Here is a 16,857-nt window from a genome sequence, read left to right as displayed (position 1 = left end):
AGGGTGGTATGGATTTGATTATAAGGAGCTAGTGGTGGACTTGCACAGTTCTTGGGTCCTTTGGCAGGACAGGAAAGACAGATGATACTCTTATATGATGGTGATGGCACCCTCAGGTTTGCTTGGCAATTTGGGCCTCTTATCCCCAGATCAAGGATCTGGAATATGTCTGAACTTTGTATTCGTTTTCTCTTAGGTTTAAGGACTTCTATTGTGGTTAATGGGTTCTTGATCCTAAATTCTATATTAGGACTGTACCACCATGGCTCTCCTGATTAAATTTCTTAAAACCTTAAATTTTTTACTCTTAAGTCACGAAGTAGAAAGAGCATGGAAATGATCCTTCTCTTTTAACCTTGATTTTAAGTTAAATCTTGGTGCTCTCCTTTTCCCAGGCATTGCCTGAGATATGGCCAGGGAGCAGTAGAGATCACGACTTGGCACAAAACAGTAAATAATAGGGAATAAGGCTTAGGTTTTTTACTGAGATGGAGAACTTGCTGAGAGTATGATTCCTTTTTCCTTTAGCTGGACTCAGAGTTAACAGCCCGACACGAGCTACAGGTAGAAATGAAAAAGATGGAAAGTGACTTTGAGCAGAAGCTCCAGGATCTTCGGGGAGAGAAGGAAACATTGGGTACTGAAAAGCAGAAAATTGCCACAGAGAAACAGGACCTGGAAGCAGAGGTGTCTCAGCTCACAGAAGAGGTAAGACCTGAATAGGGCAGGCAGTGATGTGCGACTGCCAGCAGCAGCTCAGGATGAGCATGTGTAGAACAGGAGCCAGTCCTCTCACTCTTTAGGAGGGTTCAGCTGCTAATAGATGATCCAGCGAGATGTGGCATATTTAAAAAGTCATTTATCGTTCTTTGTTTGTTTGGGGACTAAATAATACGTATGATAGGAAATTTGGAGTCTACAGAAAAATATAAAGAACAAAATGAGTCACAGTACCAGAAATAAAGATAATAGTCTTATAATAAATTTAAGATTTAAGAGCATAAGACTAAATAAGCTATTCACAAATTAACCAATTTTCTAATTTTGGTCATCTCTGGGCAGATTTATCCCAACACACTTTCTCTGAGTTATAAATATTTAGATGCTCTGTGGTACCTGGTTAACTTGTTCACTTCTGTGGGTATGTGATTACCTTATAGCACATATGTTAATTATGTAATGAGTTCATTTGGTTTTTGAAAGGGGAAAGTTGTCTGTTCTTCTTTAAACTTTATATTTTGAAATATTTTCAAACTTACAGGACAGTTGCAAATATAATACAAATTCCTTGCAAGTAACTGCAGCATATGCCCATCAATTTTTAACATTTTGCCACATTTGTCCATCCTCTCTCCCACTCTGTCTTTCTGTCTGTCTATCTAATCTATCTTTCTGAACGTTTAAGAGCAGGTTGCACATATCATACTCCTTGAACATGAAGTTGTCTTTTAAATGCAAAGCAAGCTGAACTAAAACACAACGATTTGAATTCTAGTTTATACTTTTAACTTTTCCACTAAATAACAGTGTGACTGTGTGAATCATCAGATCTATCTGACTCCTCTCATTCCCTTCATCTGTAAAATGAGAGGTTTGGATTAATTTTTAGGTCCCTTCTAGCCTCAGTAGTCCCGTGAATGGGGTGAGAAGTGCTCACACTGATGTTCTTTTCTTCTGTAGGTTGCCAAGCTATCAAAGGAGCTAGAAGATGCCAAGAAAGAAATGGATTCTCTCTCTGCTGCAGTTATTGCTGCTGTTCCTCCCATTATCAGCAGTGCTGCTGTGCCCCCTGCGCCTCCTTTACCTGCTGACCCTGGCATTCCTATGCCACCCCCACCCCCTCCTTTACCAGGAGCAGTGTCTAGCATACCACCCCCACCTCCTCTTCTACCATCTTCTCCTTTGCCTGGGAGTGCTAGCATCCCCCCACCCCCTCCTTTGCCTGGGAGTGGTAGTATCCCCCCACCCCCTCCTTTGCCTGGGAGTGCTAGCATCCCCCTACCCCCACCTTTGCCTGGGAGTACTGGCATCCCCCTACCCCCTCCTTTGCCTGGGGTTGCTAGCATCCCCCCACCCCCTCCTTTGCCTGGGAGTGCTAGCATCCCCCCACCCCCTCCTTTCCCTGGGAGTACTGGCATCCCCCCACCACCACCTCTGCCTGGGAGTGGGGGCATTCCCCCACCTCCTCCTCCTTTGCCTGGAGGACCAGGCTTGCCCCCTCCTCCTCCCCCTCTCCCTTGTGGTCCTGGAATTCCTCCACCCCCTCCATTTCCTGGAGGCCCTGGTGTTCCTCCACCTCCTCCTGGAATGGGCATGCCTCCACCTCCCCCTTTTGGATTTGGAGTTCCTGCAGCCCCAGTTCTGCCATATGGATTAACTCCAAAGAAGCTATATAAGCCAGAGGTGCAGCTCCGAAGGCCAAACTGGTCCAAGGTGAGGGTTTCCATCCGTTTCCTCATTAGTAGATCTCGAAAACCACTTCAGTTTCCTGTTTTGTATTTTGTGCATAGGTAGCCTTCCTTTTTTTGTGGCTCACATCTGTCTGTCTTCAGGTTCAACTCAGGCTTATGAATAAATATCAACAGATAGTTATTGGGTATCTCCTCTGCATCAGAAAATGGGGAGTTATTAATTAATGAGGACAGAGTTTCTGTTTGGGGTTATGAAAAAAAGTCCTGGTAATGGAAGGTGGTGAGAGTAGCAAAACATTGTGAATGTAATACCACTGAAATGTATACTTAAAAATGGTAAAAATGGTATATTCTGTATTATATATGTTATACATTTTTTAATCCCTGTAATTTTCTCTATTAGAGATATATGTATCTGTAGTTCCAAAAATAAAAAACAAATCAGTTCAGGTAGAAAAAAAAAGTTATTAAACTGAGCCCTGTACTTTCCATTCCTGAAAACTGGTTAAGAAGCAGAAGAGGCAGCTGGTTGACTATTAGCTATGTCATACTAGAGTAAGGCTAACCTAAGACACAGGAACAGCTGTGCTGTTTATAGTGGGATCAGGAGATGATGCTTTGAGGTTTTTTTATTGGTGATTACTCAGGAACTGGATTCAGTTATGCTACTTATCCTTCTTCTAACCTCAAAATCCCTTGTTTCAGAAGCATTAAGGCTTTATTTTAAATCTTCCCATGCTACTATATTACATTTATCTCATTGATTTGGCTAACTGCCAAATTTGATTAGTTTATGAGCCAATTCCCAAGCTTCTTTAACTTGTTTTCTAGAAGTGACAGGCTGACTCAGGATCATGGGGTCTCGAACACATAGTGGGAGTGATACATGCAAACATTGCCTGTGTAGGGGGAATTGATAACCCCTTTTGGACTAGCGCAATTATCAGTAGCTTGCAGATTGGTGAAAGGACTATTACCATAAAACTGTGTGTTACCAGGGCACTCATATACTCAGAGAAAAGGCAACAGCAACAACAAAAAACCCACTAACTTAATGATAAATTTAAATTTTAATTAAGGCAGAGTACAGGGTTTACAGAACTCCCCGTTCTTCCCTTCCTCTGACCCCTGGTAACCTCTAATCAACTTTATATATCTATGAATTTGCTTTCTCTAGATATTTCATGTGAGTAGAATTATACAATATTTGTAGGTTCATCCATGTTGTAGCATGCATCAGAACTTCCGTCCTTTTTATAGCTGAGTAACACTGCACTGGATGTGTATACAACATTTTGTTTATTCATCTGTTGATGGGCACTTAGATTGCTTCCACCTTTTGGTTGTTGTGAATAATGCTGCTATCAACATTGGTGTGCAGATATCTGTCTCAGTCCCTACTTTCAATTATTTTTGGGGTATACTTAGCAGTGGAATTACTGGGTCATGTGGCAATTCTATTTTTAACTTTTAAGGAACCACCAAGCACTTCCATGGTGGCCACACCATTTCTGAAACCAACAGTGTACGAGGGTTCCAGTTTGTCCACATCCTCACCAAAACTTAATTTCTGTTTTTTAAATAATAGCCATCTTTGTAGGTGTGAAGTAGTATCACATCGTGATTTTCATTTTCAGCTTAGTAACTCTTTATACCTTACTTATATCCACAGTTTGTTGCTGAGGACCTCTCCCAGAACTGCTTCTGGACAAAAGTGAAGGAGGATCGCTTTGAGAACAATGAACTTTTCGCCCAACTTACCCTTACCTTCTCTGCCCAGACCAAGAGTGAGCACTTTCCTCTTTCATGCAAAGGGCCAGTTTAGAGCTGAGAATATCCTTTAAAGTGGGTTTCCTGTTCCCTTCTCTGGGAGAGGGTGGAAAGAGAATGTTGGGTAGAAGAGAGGTGGATTTTCCCATTAGGAGGAAAATAAGATGTTTTCATATTCTGGGGATATCAGGGTTGGGAAAGAGAACTGTGGCATCGAGGTATTTTATATCAGTGTAACCTGAGGTGTTAGGAGATTAAGGTGACAAATGTTCAGGCAGGGCTTATTTTGATGATACTCTCGACCAAATTCTGACATTGCCCTCAGTGCCCATTTCCAGACCCAGGTCCTTAATTAATAAAGGTTGGACAGAATCTTAACAGGTCAGGTGGCTGAGAGAATGTCTACAATAACAAAGAACATGTGTGATTCCTTTTCTTTTTTCCATTTCTTTCCAACATCTGATGCTTTCTCCTTCCTGGTCTATTGTTCCTGCAGCTTCCAAAGGTAAGAATATACAAGAGCCTTTTATTTGGGTCTCCTGAATGCTAGAGAAAGGAATAAAACAACTGTAATTTCTCTTTAGAAAACAGAAACCAGAGAGTGGGGGCTGATTATCTTTTGCTAGGCTTTTTAAGGTTTCTAGAGTCCAGGAGGACTAGTAAGTCACTGTGTTGTTAACAGGAAAGAAAGTTATTTTTAATTTTAAATCGAAGCTATCATACACTTGTTCTTTCTTTGGAAAGGGAGGGGTAACTTATGTAATAACACCATTATGATATTACCTTACATTTGTATTTTCAAAGTGCTTTAACACAGTCTATCCTATTTGACCTGCAAAGCAGCCTCATGAGGTAGGCAGGATGTGTATTATCTCTGTTCTATAGCATATATTGACTCTGAGCAGTTAGGTAGCTTGCCCAGGGTTACATGTCCAGATCCAGGTGTCTTGACTTGTGGTCCATGTTTTTGTTTTTTCATGTTTTTTATATACATACTTAGTTTTCTTCTTCATATCTCCCCCTTTATTTTAGAAGAGCCGATCTATTTTGCCCTCTTCTTTCTTCACTTCCTAATTCTTGTGGTTTTGTGTTGCCTTGTGATGATGGGGCATTTGTAGCTATTTCCCCTAAGGGACACAGTATTTGAAAGATCTTGTCATGTACCTAATGACAATTATAACCTAATAATTCAATATTTCCATCTTCAGCCATTTTTGTTTTATTTAGAAACCTATTATGACTCTAGTAATGAAGATTAGGGTGCAATTTTGGAACATTCCCTTCTCCCTACCCATTTTTAAAGGAAATTTTTTTTCCTTAAGTGATCTGATGGAACCAGGCCATACATTGTTTCAGGAAGAAGCTTAACAGATTTCTGGGTACCTCTGGCGGCCCCTAGAGATTATGTATGCATGTATCTAGGAATATAATATTACGATGCTCAGGCCTGCCCTGTCGCTCTAATATGTAGGATAAATGACCTTTTCTTCTAAGAGAATATTACCTTCCACCCATCCCTTTACCTAAAATTACTGTGATGGTGACCACGAAATATTACTCTAGTGTATCAAAAAACACTAACTGACAGTGACAAAATTAATTCTTAATCTGTAAATTCACAGGCTCTGTTCTGTGCTGGTTTCTGACAAAAGTCTCTCTCTTACACCTGGACTCTGAGTGCCACTGCAAATATACACTGATTGGGCTCCTTTTCTTTCTTCCTGTCATCCTGTCCTCCTTTTTTCTTGTTCATTTGTATTTCCCATTGTTTTTAGTTGGATTTTCTCCAGTTTAGTGGTCTTTCTTGCTGTATTCCCATTATGAATTGGTGTATAGTATTTTAAAAATAACTAAGCAGGACTTCATCTATTCTTTATTTTCAACCATGTAATAGCCAAACTTCATAATATTTCATCAGCTCTCAGCTTCTGCCCAGGAAACTGCTTTCCAGTTTTTGAGGGTTCTAACTTCCTAGCACGTTTGGCTTCAGTTTAGTGACAGTATGGCTTTTCATGTGATAATAATCACCAGTAGATCACTGCTTTCGATGAAGGAAATTTCTGATTGGTCTTTACAATTCTTTAGTTTTATTTAGGACTTTCAGGTGTTACATTAACCCATTATCTTACTTTACCAGTCTGTCAGGAAGCACTAGAGAAGGTGTTCTAGACAAATTATTAAACCATGAACAATTTTCCAGACATTCTAAATCTTAATTGTTTTAAGAAATTCCTGGGAGAGACATAGTTTAAGTTACTTACTGTCAAATATAGTTTTAAGTACTTACTGTACTTACTGTTTACCCAATTTTAACAGTTACCTGCAGCACTCAGATAAAATAAAACCTTCCTGCTTCTTGTCAACCATCATACATCTATATAGCCTTTCTTTTTTTTGTTTTAGATTTATTTTTATTTCTCTCCCCTTCCCCCGCTCCCTGGTTGTCTGCTCTGTGTCCATTCACTGTTTGTTCTTCTGTGTCTTCTTACATTCTTGTCAAGTGGCACCAGGAATCTGTGTCTCTCTTTGTTGTGTCATCTCACTGCGTCAGCTCTCCCTGTGTGCAGCACCACTCTGGGTGGGCTGCGCTTTTTTCACATGGCGCAGCTCTCCTTGTGGGGTGCACTCCTTGCGTGTGGGGCACCCCTAAGCAGGGGACACTCATGCGTGGCCTGGCACTCCTTGCGTGCGGCAGCACTGTGCATGGGCCAGCTTACCACACGGGCCAGGAGGCCCTGGGTACCGAACCCTGGACCTCCTATATGGTAGGCAAATACTCTATCAGGGGAGCCACATCCGCTTTCCAAAAAGCCTTTCAAACATTTCTCCCTAAGGAACAGATCCACCTCCCTTTTAAAAAAGTATTTCTCCTTTGGATTCTTGGTGTTTCATTGGCTCCAGTGTTGTCTGAATTATTTATATTTCTACATTTCCCTCTTTTCTTTCCCATTGAGTTATTCTGTAAATTTATGGTGACCCAAGAGGTGTTTGTATGTTAGGATTTGTTTTAATGTGTGTCTCTTGTGGACAAAATAGTTGCCTTTATATCGTATACATGGGTATCCAGTAGCAGGCAAATGTGCTGCATATGGATCCAGTGCCGTGTATAACACCTGCTGTAAATAAGGAGCTAACTTGCCCCTGCCTTGTTAATGCAGCCTTGAGACTGCATTAGGAAGAAGTGGCTCCCTTCTTCCTCACAACATGCCCCAAAAGGGACACTTTAGTAGAAAGACTTCTGATTTCTCAGTTAGAATTTAGATTTCTATCAGATAAGGAATTTCCAGCTCTTAAAACATCAGAGGAAAAGACCCAGATATCAGAATGAAAGCGAGGTTCACTTTGCTTCCAGTGCTTTAAATATCAATAGTATAACATTTCAAAAAAAGACCTTTCATTCATAATCCTTAGTTAAAGTTGGTACCCAGTTTCAGTTTCCTCATCTCTCATTAATGGTCTTAATATTGATGATAGATAAATACTCATTACCACTCTTATAAATATTCTGCCTTCCAGATGAAGAGGTAGAGGCATGGGTTAAATAACTTTTTCAAGGCCATTTAATAAGAACCAGAGCCAGGATTCAGATTCCAGACTATGTAACTCCAAAGTCCCTGCTCAGCTCTCTGCTACCCTAAGAGCTTCTTGAAGCTTAAACCCAAATAAAACCTGGAAGAAGAAGATGTGATCGCGGTATCAACCACTACGTTCTGGCACAAATGTCCTTGAATTAGCAGTGAGTCCTGGGAGTACAAAAAGGGGAACAATGGATTAGAAAAAAATAAGTGAGATATTGGATATTCAGAGTTGGGGAAAAAGAGGCATATTCTGATTATAGTATATTCAACTGTAGCAAAATGAATCCAGTTGGATTAGAAGTTCAAAAGAAGTCCTGCTTAAATGATTTCACCCAGTAGTTGCCTGACTTGATGAGGAAGTTATTTGGACATTGGGTTTTCATCATATTGCTCTACTTCCTCTTTTGTTTGCTCAACACAACTCTGCAATTTGTTAAAATGCCTGTATCCCCCTATATTTTATTGATACTCCAAACCTCCCATATACCTATGACTCTTCCTGGAATGGACATTAAAGAAAACACCTATCTCATTCTTCCCTACCTGGCTTCTATAGTCAAAGCTCTCCTGCCACTGCTTCATTAAGGTCTAAGAACATGTGTGCCTATTTATTGAGATGAGCTAAGAGAAAGGAATTGATTCTGAACTTTCTTCTACAGGTTCTCCTACACATTTTTCTTTCTTTCTTTTTTTTTAAAGATAAATTGTGGGTTTTCAGAACAATCATGCATAAAATACAGGGTTCCTATATACGTATATTTTATGAATACCTTGCATTGGTATGGTACATTTGTTATAATTTGTAAAAGCATATTTTTATAATTGTACTATTAACTATAGTCCATTGTTTAATTTATAGGTCACTGTGTTGTGTATTTGTTTAAAAAAATTTTTTTTTCTAGTAACAGATATACAACCTGGAATTTCCCCCTTTTAACCACATTCAAATGTATAATTCAAAAATAAGGGATGCTTCACAAATTTGCGTGTCATCTGTTCACAGGGGGCATGTTCATCTTTTCTGTAACTTTCCAATTTTAGTAGTATATGCTGCCAAAGCAAGACCATCTACACATTTTTTTGTGGGGGGAGGATACTTTGTCATACTTCTGGTCTTTTTTCTCTTTCTCACTTTCCTTATGGTGAACAGCAAGGAGTCCTTTATCATGAACTCTTTGTTAACATTGCTTCTTAAAATCCTTGGGAACATGTTAAATAGTTGATTTTTTAAGTCTTCCTCTTGGGAGCATTTTCACCACTGTGTATAAGATAACTGGAATTATTTGTATGCATGTGATAACTAGTTTTTTTGTTTTTTAGGAGGTACCAGGGATTGAACCCAGGACCTTGTACATGGGATGCAGGCACCCAACCACTGAGCTACACCCACTCCCCAATAACTAGTTTTTCATTCTGCTTTCTTTCTAACTCTTATTCTTTTATTGGTGGCATTATCTCATTTTTAAAATCATCTCTTGAAATATAGTATGTCAAGTGATAACTGACGCCCTAAGTACAGCGACTTTTTTCTTTTTAGGTACCTTTCTTCCTTTCAGAAAACTTTAGACTCATCAGATCCAAAAGATCCCTCATAGGTGTGCATGGGCAATATATTGCATTAGAGGTGCAATGTGGGAACTGTGTGCATCTGAACAGTTCTCTTAGTGGTTAACAGCAGTAATTTAGAAAGAACTCTGGCTTAAAAGTAAGTTTCAACCAAGAGCTGAGAATTATTTATATGTATCATATACGCAGTGTTCTAGTTAGGATTTGACTGGGTGGGTCCTGATTCCATGGCTTGTGTTATTGTTCCAGAAGTCAGAAATGTTGTCAACAATGGTTGGATTTACCTGTCTGCAGCTGCCCCAAAGCTTTCTTAGTCGAAGCTTCAGGCTTCAGCAGAAACTGATTATAGGGAAGCAATCACCTTTCCCAAAAAAGGATCTAAGGTCTTTTTCCTTTTTCCCTGTGATCCTCTTCTGTCCACTAGGTGGCATCCACCCAGTTGGATCTTTATTAGGAAATGTCTTTTTGAATCTTTATAGCTTCTAGAGCTTTATCCTTTAGAAACAAGATTTTGTGAGAACTCAGCATGCTCTGCCATTTTCCGTGAGTCTTGTGTGGAAGCAAGCTGCTCTTCCGTCTGTTCTATCAGTTCCTTACTTCTCTTAAGTATATATAGGATTAGGACCAGAGGTGCTATACAAGGGAACATTTGGGATCGTGATGTTTCAATTACTAGCTTCTTTTGAATTTTGAATAGGGTCAGACTACTAGTACAAAGCAGTTAAGAAACCCTGTACTATCAGATAGTATTCCCTTGAGATTTAAAACATAAATCTAACCTTATCCCCTGAGATTATGAAGAGTCCTGCACATGGAATTAGTACCATACCTCCTCTGGGTTGTCATCTCCCATCATCAGGGGTTAAAAAAAAAAAAGCCTGAAAACTACCTATTTACATACCCCTCTACACTGCCAACCTTGCCATCACTATCTGCCTTGAATCTGCGGGATCCAGTATTATGTCATTTATTTTGGCTTATGTTGCTCTCCCTAGGAAGCCCCAGACTCCCAGGTCCCTTTTCATCTCCCATCATCTAAACCCCATAAGGTTTTGGGTATCTCCTCTTCTGTCTTCTTCTCCAGTCCCGCCTAAGCTCCCATAGCAGGTCCACTGTGCCTTCTAGAATTCATGGTCCATTGTCAGCAAAATCTCCTATATATTCAACTGCCCTTGCTCTAACAGAAACCTGGCTTTTCCTTGACAAACTGCTTTTCCTCTTGCCCTCTCATGTGGTTGGGTTTTTTCCCCCCAGAAACCTCATTCCAGTGATCCTGGAGATGTGGTAGATAATCCTGTTTGTTTGTTTGTTTGTTTGTTAATTTGTTGTTGTTCGAGAAGTTGTGGGTTTCTTTTTTCCCCTTCATTGCCACTTTCAGATCATTCTACATTTTCTGTCCTAAAACCCCCCAAATTTCATGTCATTGAGTTATATGACCCAATATCTCTTTTGTTTTCTACTAACACCCAAATTATTTCTTCTTATTTCTTGGCCATTTCGGATTATGCCCTCTCTATCCAATACTTGACATTTTTTTTATCCCCCCCCCCCCGCCCCGTGGCTTTTTATTGTGTGCTGTCTGCCCTCTGTGTCCATTCACTGTACGTTCTTCTGTGTCTGTATTTTATTTATTTTTTATTTCCCCTCCCCTCCTTGCGGCTTGCTTGCTGTCTGCTCTCTGTGTCCATTCGCTTTGGGCTCTTCTGTGTTCTTTGCTTGTCTCCCTTCTTTTTGTTGCGTCACCTTGCTGAGTCGCCTCTCTGAGGCGTCTGCGGGCCAGGTGGCTCTCCACAGCATGGGGACGAGCCTGCCTTCACAAGGAGGCTCCAGGACGCGAATGGAGGACCTCCCATATGGTAGAAGGGAGCTCACCTGATTGAGCCATGGCCGCTTCCCCAATACTTTACTTTTAATTCTTAGCAATTTCTATGCACACAGAAAGGATTCTATTAATATTCTGACATCAAAATTCCTTAAGTTTTTCTTTTATTCTATCTCACCCATTCCTTCCTGTCATCAAAACCAATAACTGCACCCCTCCCATGATCTCACTGTCCACTTCCTATCTTTTTAGCTCACTCTCTAGTACCCTGACCCCAGTAATCCTTCAGCTCCACTGGGACCTCCCCCATTTATCCTACCACCTTTTCACTGCCCTTCACCCCCTTGAAGACTTCACTCTCTTCCTCAGCTAAAACTATGTGGGTATTATAATGTTCCATGCCAATGCAAGATGTTAATAATAGGGTGGTAGGTGGGAACCCTGTATTTTATGTGTGATTGTTCTATAAACGCACAACTTCTCTAATAAAGAAAAAAGGAAAAATTCCATGAATTCCATGGGTCAATTATAATAACCATTTCTTTATTTTCATTCTTTCCTTCCCTCTCTCATTTCATTGTACTTGATTGGCAAAACCATAATCCTGGTTAATTCCATCTCTATCCACCCTGCACTTGCAACTGCAATCGAACATGCCTAGAGCCCTCCTTGATGTACTTTCTTCTGTGGGATTTCAAGACAGCACACTCCCTTACTTTTCCTCCTACCTCACTGGATCTCTTTCTCCTGGCTCACTTTTGTGATGTTGCCTGACCTTGGACGCTGCTAGGCAATCATATTTCAAACATCTCCAGTCCATTTGATATCTACTTGTCTAGATGATTATTTCATGCTTTTTTCCTCCTCAAAGGCCCAGCACCTCTTCCCCATAGTCATTCTCAGGTGAAGATATTTTCTTCCCACTTCACTGAGAAAATTAAAACAATCATAAGAGAACTTCTACAGATGTCCCCATCATATTTATCTACTTTCTCTGTCTTTCTCTGTGTTAGAGGGCACAGTGTAGAGCAAGTTCCTAGACTACAGAGATGTATTATTTTCAAGAAGTTTCTAGAAAACAATGAAAATATAAAGTAAAAAATATCCCCCCACCCCACCCTCCAGAGTTACCATGGTTAACAACTTGTAGTATGTTTTCCCATAATTTATATGCATATGTTATTCTAGTAAAGGAGTGGGCAGATCCCCTTCTCCCTTAGTTCACATGAGAAAATGTGGGAAATTTTCAAGTAGAATCCTACTGGAATATTCAAGGAATGGTAGGGAAATTAAAAGATAAAATTATAGAAATTTGAGGGTATACATACATTTTCTAATGCAATCCATGTGATACCATATGGTACTTCATTTTGCTTTTTCTTAACATGTTTCGGCATCTCTCAATGTCATATATAGATCTACCTCAGTCTTTGTAGTGGATTATTGTGTTCTGTCACATGAATAATATAAATGTATACAACTGATCCCTCATTGAGGATTTGTTTCCAATTTTTTACGTAACAAGCAGTTCCGCAGGAAAAGTCCTTATACATTTATCTCTGTCTACTTGTATTTCTGTACAATAAATTCGTAAAAATAAAATTTCTGGGCCTAAAGTACTAGGTATTGGATTTTACCAATTTATACTTTCACCAATAATAAGAAATTTTTTATCTTAATTTTTGGTGGGAGAAAGTGAGATCTTCTTTTAATCTGACCATTCATGAGATTGCATCCAGGGATTTTCTTTTATCCTTGACTCTTGCCTCATCTGTAAAATGAAATAGATGAACCTGAAGATAGTTTACCTTTCGTTCTAAAGTTTTTATTTTGTTCCCTTTTTTTCTTCTTTTCCCTAGCATAAGCTGTCTTTGGTATTATAAGTCACCATCTCAAACTCTTGTTTTGACAGCTTTCTAAGTGCTTATGTTGTTTTGCTTTGTTTTAGTGAATTTCATTCTCTTATTCCATGTATTAAAGGGCAAGCATTAGTAATTGCTACTTGCTTGCAACCAGTTTTTGAGGGTGTAGAGCTAAACTTAGGACAAAACTTTAAAACTTCCATGTGAAGGCCGCTGATAAAGTTTCCTTGGAAAACTTATTGGTGGAGATTTAAGAGAGAGTGTCATCAGATAAAGATAAACTTTTATTCTTTCTAAACTGGAGGAACTTGTTACATTTTATCTGCAGCAGTGTGTTCTTTTCGCCACCAGATGGCACATGGATCTCTTCTATTTTAGATGTGTCATTGTTACGTTTGGTAGTGATGCAGACACGTCAGAGAGAGGCAGCCTGCCCTGTTTTCAAATACAAACTGCTTGATATGTTGCCCTCTACTGGTCAGGAAATGCATTTGGAGGACTAACCATCAGTAAAATTTTTAAAAGGAAGCTATAGCCTGCTTTCTTACAAAAGGATCTTGTCTCATTGCAGCTACACAGTATTTTATAGGAGCAAATCAGTGTTCTTTTGGGGGTCTAGAGGTTGGAGAATGTTTTGTTGTTTTGTCCAATAGTTTCATAGAAGCAGAGCCTTCTTTTTAGAGAGCTTTAGAGAGAGGGTTATATTTTAATATAGTTATCTTAGCAGCTAGGTAGTTCATTATATGCATATTTGCAACACTATTATAGCCACATTAATAATTATATCTCGGTCTCAAATTCTGCTGAAGAGTTACTTCTAGCTCTATCTGCTGATTAAATACTATCCACTGATAATAAACTGACATCTAGCCAGAGGTATTAAGCTGAATCTATTTCCTTCAGAAAGTTTCTTTGGCCTACCTTGGATGGAATCTGTTGGTATGAACCATTTTTACAGTCAGCCATTCTGTGTCATTAATATTTGTTAACTCCTAATTATCCCAAGATAATCCCAGTTTTAGAGTCTATTTCTAGCCACCCAAACTTTATTGTGCCTGCATTTCTATTCTAGACATATATAGATCAAAACTGCATCTTTTAAACCCATTTATCTGTGAGTTCCAGATTTGATTTCTGATAAAACATCCTTTTAAATGTTATTGTCTGATACTTAAGCCATCCAATAGGGAATCCGTATTGCTTAAACTGTCATTTTGGTGCAGTCAGTCCCTGTGCTTAAATATCTATTTCTGCCGGTTGTTCTTAAACTTTAATATGCATAAGGAGCTTGGTAAAGGTGTAAATTCCTGGGTTCCACCTTCAAAGCATCTAAGTTATGAGGATTATAGAGGGTACATTTTTAACAAGTATTCCATGTAATTTTTAGATATACTAATCTGGCTTGATCAATGCTTTAGTTTTTATGTTCCATTTTATGTTCTGTCTGCCACAGTCTAAAAACTTTGCTTTGTTTGTTTTCTTGGTAACATTGTGATATCTCTATCTGAGTAGATATGGTACAAGTAATATTCCTGTTCTTCTGGAACTCATGAGGGCAATTAGGAAAAAATTTGGCATTTTTTATTAACTGTTAACATTTTGGAGTATCGAGGTTGCTTTGTCAGCACAGGTTTTTACAAAATTCTTTTTTCTACTTGTCCTCCCAGCCAGGACTCAATACACATCTTAGAAAAAGGATGTTTGGAAGAAGGATTTGAGGTTCTTTGGGGTCAGTGAAATAGTTGGGAACCACTTAGAGACTGACTAGGCTGGAGAGGATGGATGAGGGCAGAGTTCTCAGAGGTCCCTCAGGCTTGTACAGCAAAGATGGAATTGTGAGAAACTGGAGGAAACCAGGGGTCAGGATGAGGAGTGTTGCAGCTGTATAGCCATAACTACCATTCAGATTTGGTTATTTTCTCAGCATGGAGACCTGGAAATGGCAGGGATCGGAAATCTGTTTAGGAAGGGGGAGGCATGGGATCTTTAGGAAATGTGGGAACAGATGTGAACTTTAAGATAAGCAGGAAAGTGATCCTTTGCTCTTTGGCTACATACCCAATCCCAGAACTGCTGCCACAAGGAAAAAGCACTCTTCTGAGGATCCCTTGACCTTATACTCATTGGTAGTTGTTGGATTGGAAATGACTTTACTACTGATACTAAATAAGTCTCCCTCCAAACATAAGATTGTAGACAGGCCAATTTGCAGGAAATACTGAGGGCATCTCCACACACAGTTTCCTCTGGGGCTTTTCTTTCTGTTTCTCTGTTATTCATTTTCTAAACAGGTAATAGAGTTAGTTCAGAAGTCAAGATGATATTAAAAGTTCTCCTTCCCCACCCTACTATTCATCCATCCTATTCTTCCTCCTCTCCCACCCTGTAGCCATGACCATTTTTTGTGTTTCTTGACTACCATTTCAGAGGTTTTTTTAAAAAATGCAACTATAAGCAAATATTAAGGTAGATTCTCATGCCCTCCTTCTTTATCAAAAAGTAGTATATATCTATGCTATTCTATAAGCAAGAAGAAAACCTCTCTTGTCAGGAGATAAAGATCTTCCTCATTAAAATAAAATTCTAATGTGTCAATAAACATAGATTACTATTATAATGAAGATGAGGATGAAATGGAAAAATACAATGATGAAGTAATGTCTTTTTAAAGAAAACACAAAAAACTGTAGCCACAATAATCCACTTGATCTCACTGCACCTTAGCTTGCATATGTGCACTTTTGTTCTCCGTGCATTATGTAACGTTGGACTCTACAGAGTTAGTTACCCACACCAATTCTATAAATATACAGCAACTCAAACTAGAGCAATACAGCTATTATGATGTGAGGGAGAGAGACTTGAAAAGTCCTACAAGGGGCCTTCCAAACCTCTAGCTTAGGGACACTATTCCATAAAGGGATATGGTCTTCAAAGGAAAGGGGTGGTATACCTCATGTTTTGCTTCCATCTCAGTTTTTGTCCCAAGGATTGCTTTAGAACTTATTAATAGTTGCCCTGTAACTGTTCCCAGTTTTAGAACTCTGGCTTTGTAGTGACTTGAAAGAATGCTCATGAATGTTGTAAGGTGGAAAAAGCAGGGGAAAAAATTATATAGAACCTTATTACAGCTCTTTTTTTAACAGAAAAAAAACAAGTAAAAAATTGGAAGAGAATATACTTATAGTACTATTAGAGATTTTGTTAGGGTGCTATATTTTTTCACTTCAAATTTTCTATAATGTGGTATTGTTAGAATAATGGGAAAGGCAAAAGGCTAAAAAGGAAATTTTAGCCAGGATGCTTGGAGAAGGTATTTCTAGAAGTACTTGTACTTTGTATGTTAATATCTCCAAAGCTGGGTACTATATTCAGTTCTGCAGAGCAGGTTATAGCATCCTCTGCTTCATTAACCTGCTTTAAAAGCTAGTGCCTGTCCTTGAAAACTCAGATTCAAATATGAAATCTCTTTATTATTCTCTAAGTCCTCTTGGGCAAGGGAATCTCAGTTATATAATGGAAGGGGATTGGTAACCCCATTTCTGCAAGATGGTTTGGAACCATTCTTCCCTCCTAGCCCTACAGTGATTTCTTCTTTTGGATCTATTGCATAAGAGACTCCTCTGTGTGTATGTGTGTGTGTGTTTGTACTTAATTCCCCTTGGCAAGAGAATCTATTAAAATCCTTCCAAGAAGACTGTCCCCCTTTTTCCTTCTTTTTCCCCATACTGCTTGCATTTTTTATTTTCAGCCACGGAGGGAGCGCAGTTGAGCTGTTTTGGCTCAGGTTCCGGATTGTGAGGTCAGAGACTGGGGATTGGAGGAGAGTATCAGGTGACTTTCGGTAA

The 16,857-nt window shown here is 39.2% G+C and overlaps 2 protein-coding genes and 1 non-coding gene across 4 annotated transcripts in view; 2 read left to right on the top strand and 1 right to left on the bottom strand.

The window, feature by feature from the left end:
• LOC101412724 (protein diaphanous homolog 1) overlaps positions 1–4,494 on the top strand; it is a 46,794-nt gene extending 42,300 nt beyond the window's left edge. For both annotated transcript variants that reach the window (XM_058286072.2, XM_058286068.2), the window contains 3 exons: positions 529–708; positions 1,681–2,433; positions 4,084–4,494. In XM_058286072.2, coding sequence (XP_058142055.1) covers positions 529–708; positions 1,681–2,433; positions 4,084–4,236 — 1,086 coding nt within the window. In that variant the 3' untranslated portion in view covers positions 4,237–4,494. The remainder of the gene's footprint in view (positions 1–528; positions 709–1,680; positions 2,434–4,083) is intronic.
• A 134-nt stretch (positions 4,495–4,628) lies between these two features.
• The window catches only part of LOC131275504 (protein diaphanous homolog 1), a 70,484-nt gene continuing 58,255 nt past the window's right edge, over positions 4,629–16,857 (top strand). The window contains exon 1 of the mRNA XM_058286107.1: positions 4,629–4,686. Within this exon, the coding sequence (XP_058142090.1) occupies positions 4,644–4,686 (43 nt within the window). The 5' untranslated portion in view covers positions 4,629–4,643. The remainder of the gene's footprint in view (positions 4,687–16,857) is intronic.
• LOC111762786 (U6 spliceosomal RNA) lies at positions 8,718–8,821 on the bottom strand. Its single transcript, XR_002795813.1, has one exon. It is a non-coding gene; the product is annotated as a U6 spliceosomal RNA (small nuclear RNA).

The sequence above is a fragment of the Dasypus novemcinctus genome, chromosome 2, assembly GCF_030445035.2.
Source record: "Dasypus novemcinctus isolate mDasNov1 chromosome 2, mDasNov1.1.hap2, whole genome shotgun sequence".
Taxonomy (NCBI): domain Eukaryota; kingdom Metazoa; phylum Chordata; class Mammalia; order Cingulata; family Dasypodidae; genus Dasypus; species Dasypus novemcinctus.
Note: the sequence above shows the minus strand (reverse complement) of the source record. Positions and strands in the feature narration are given on the sequence as shown.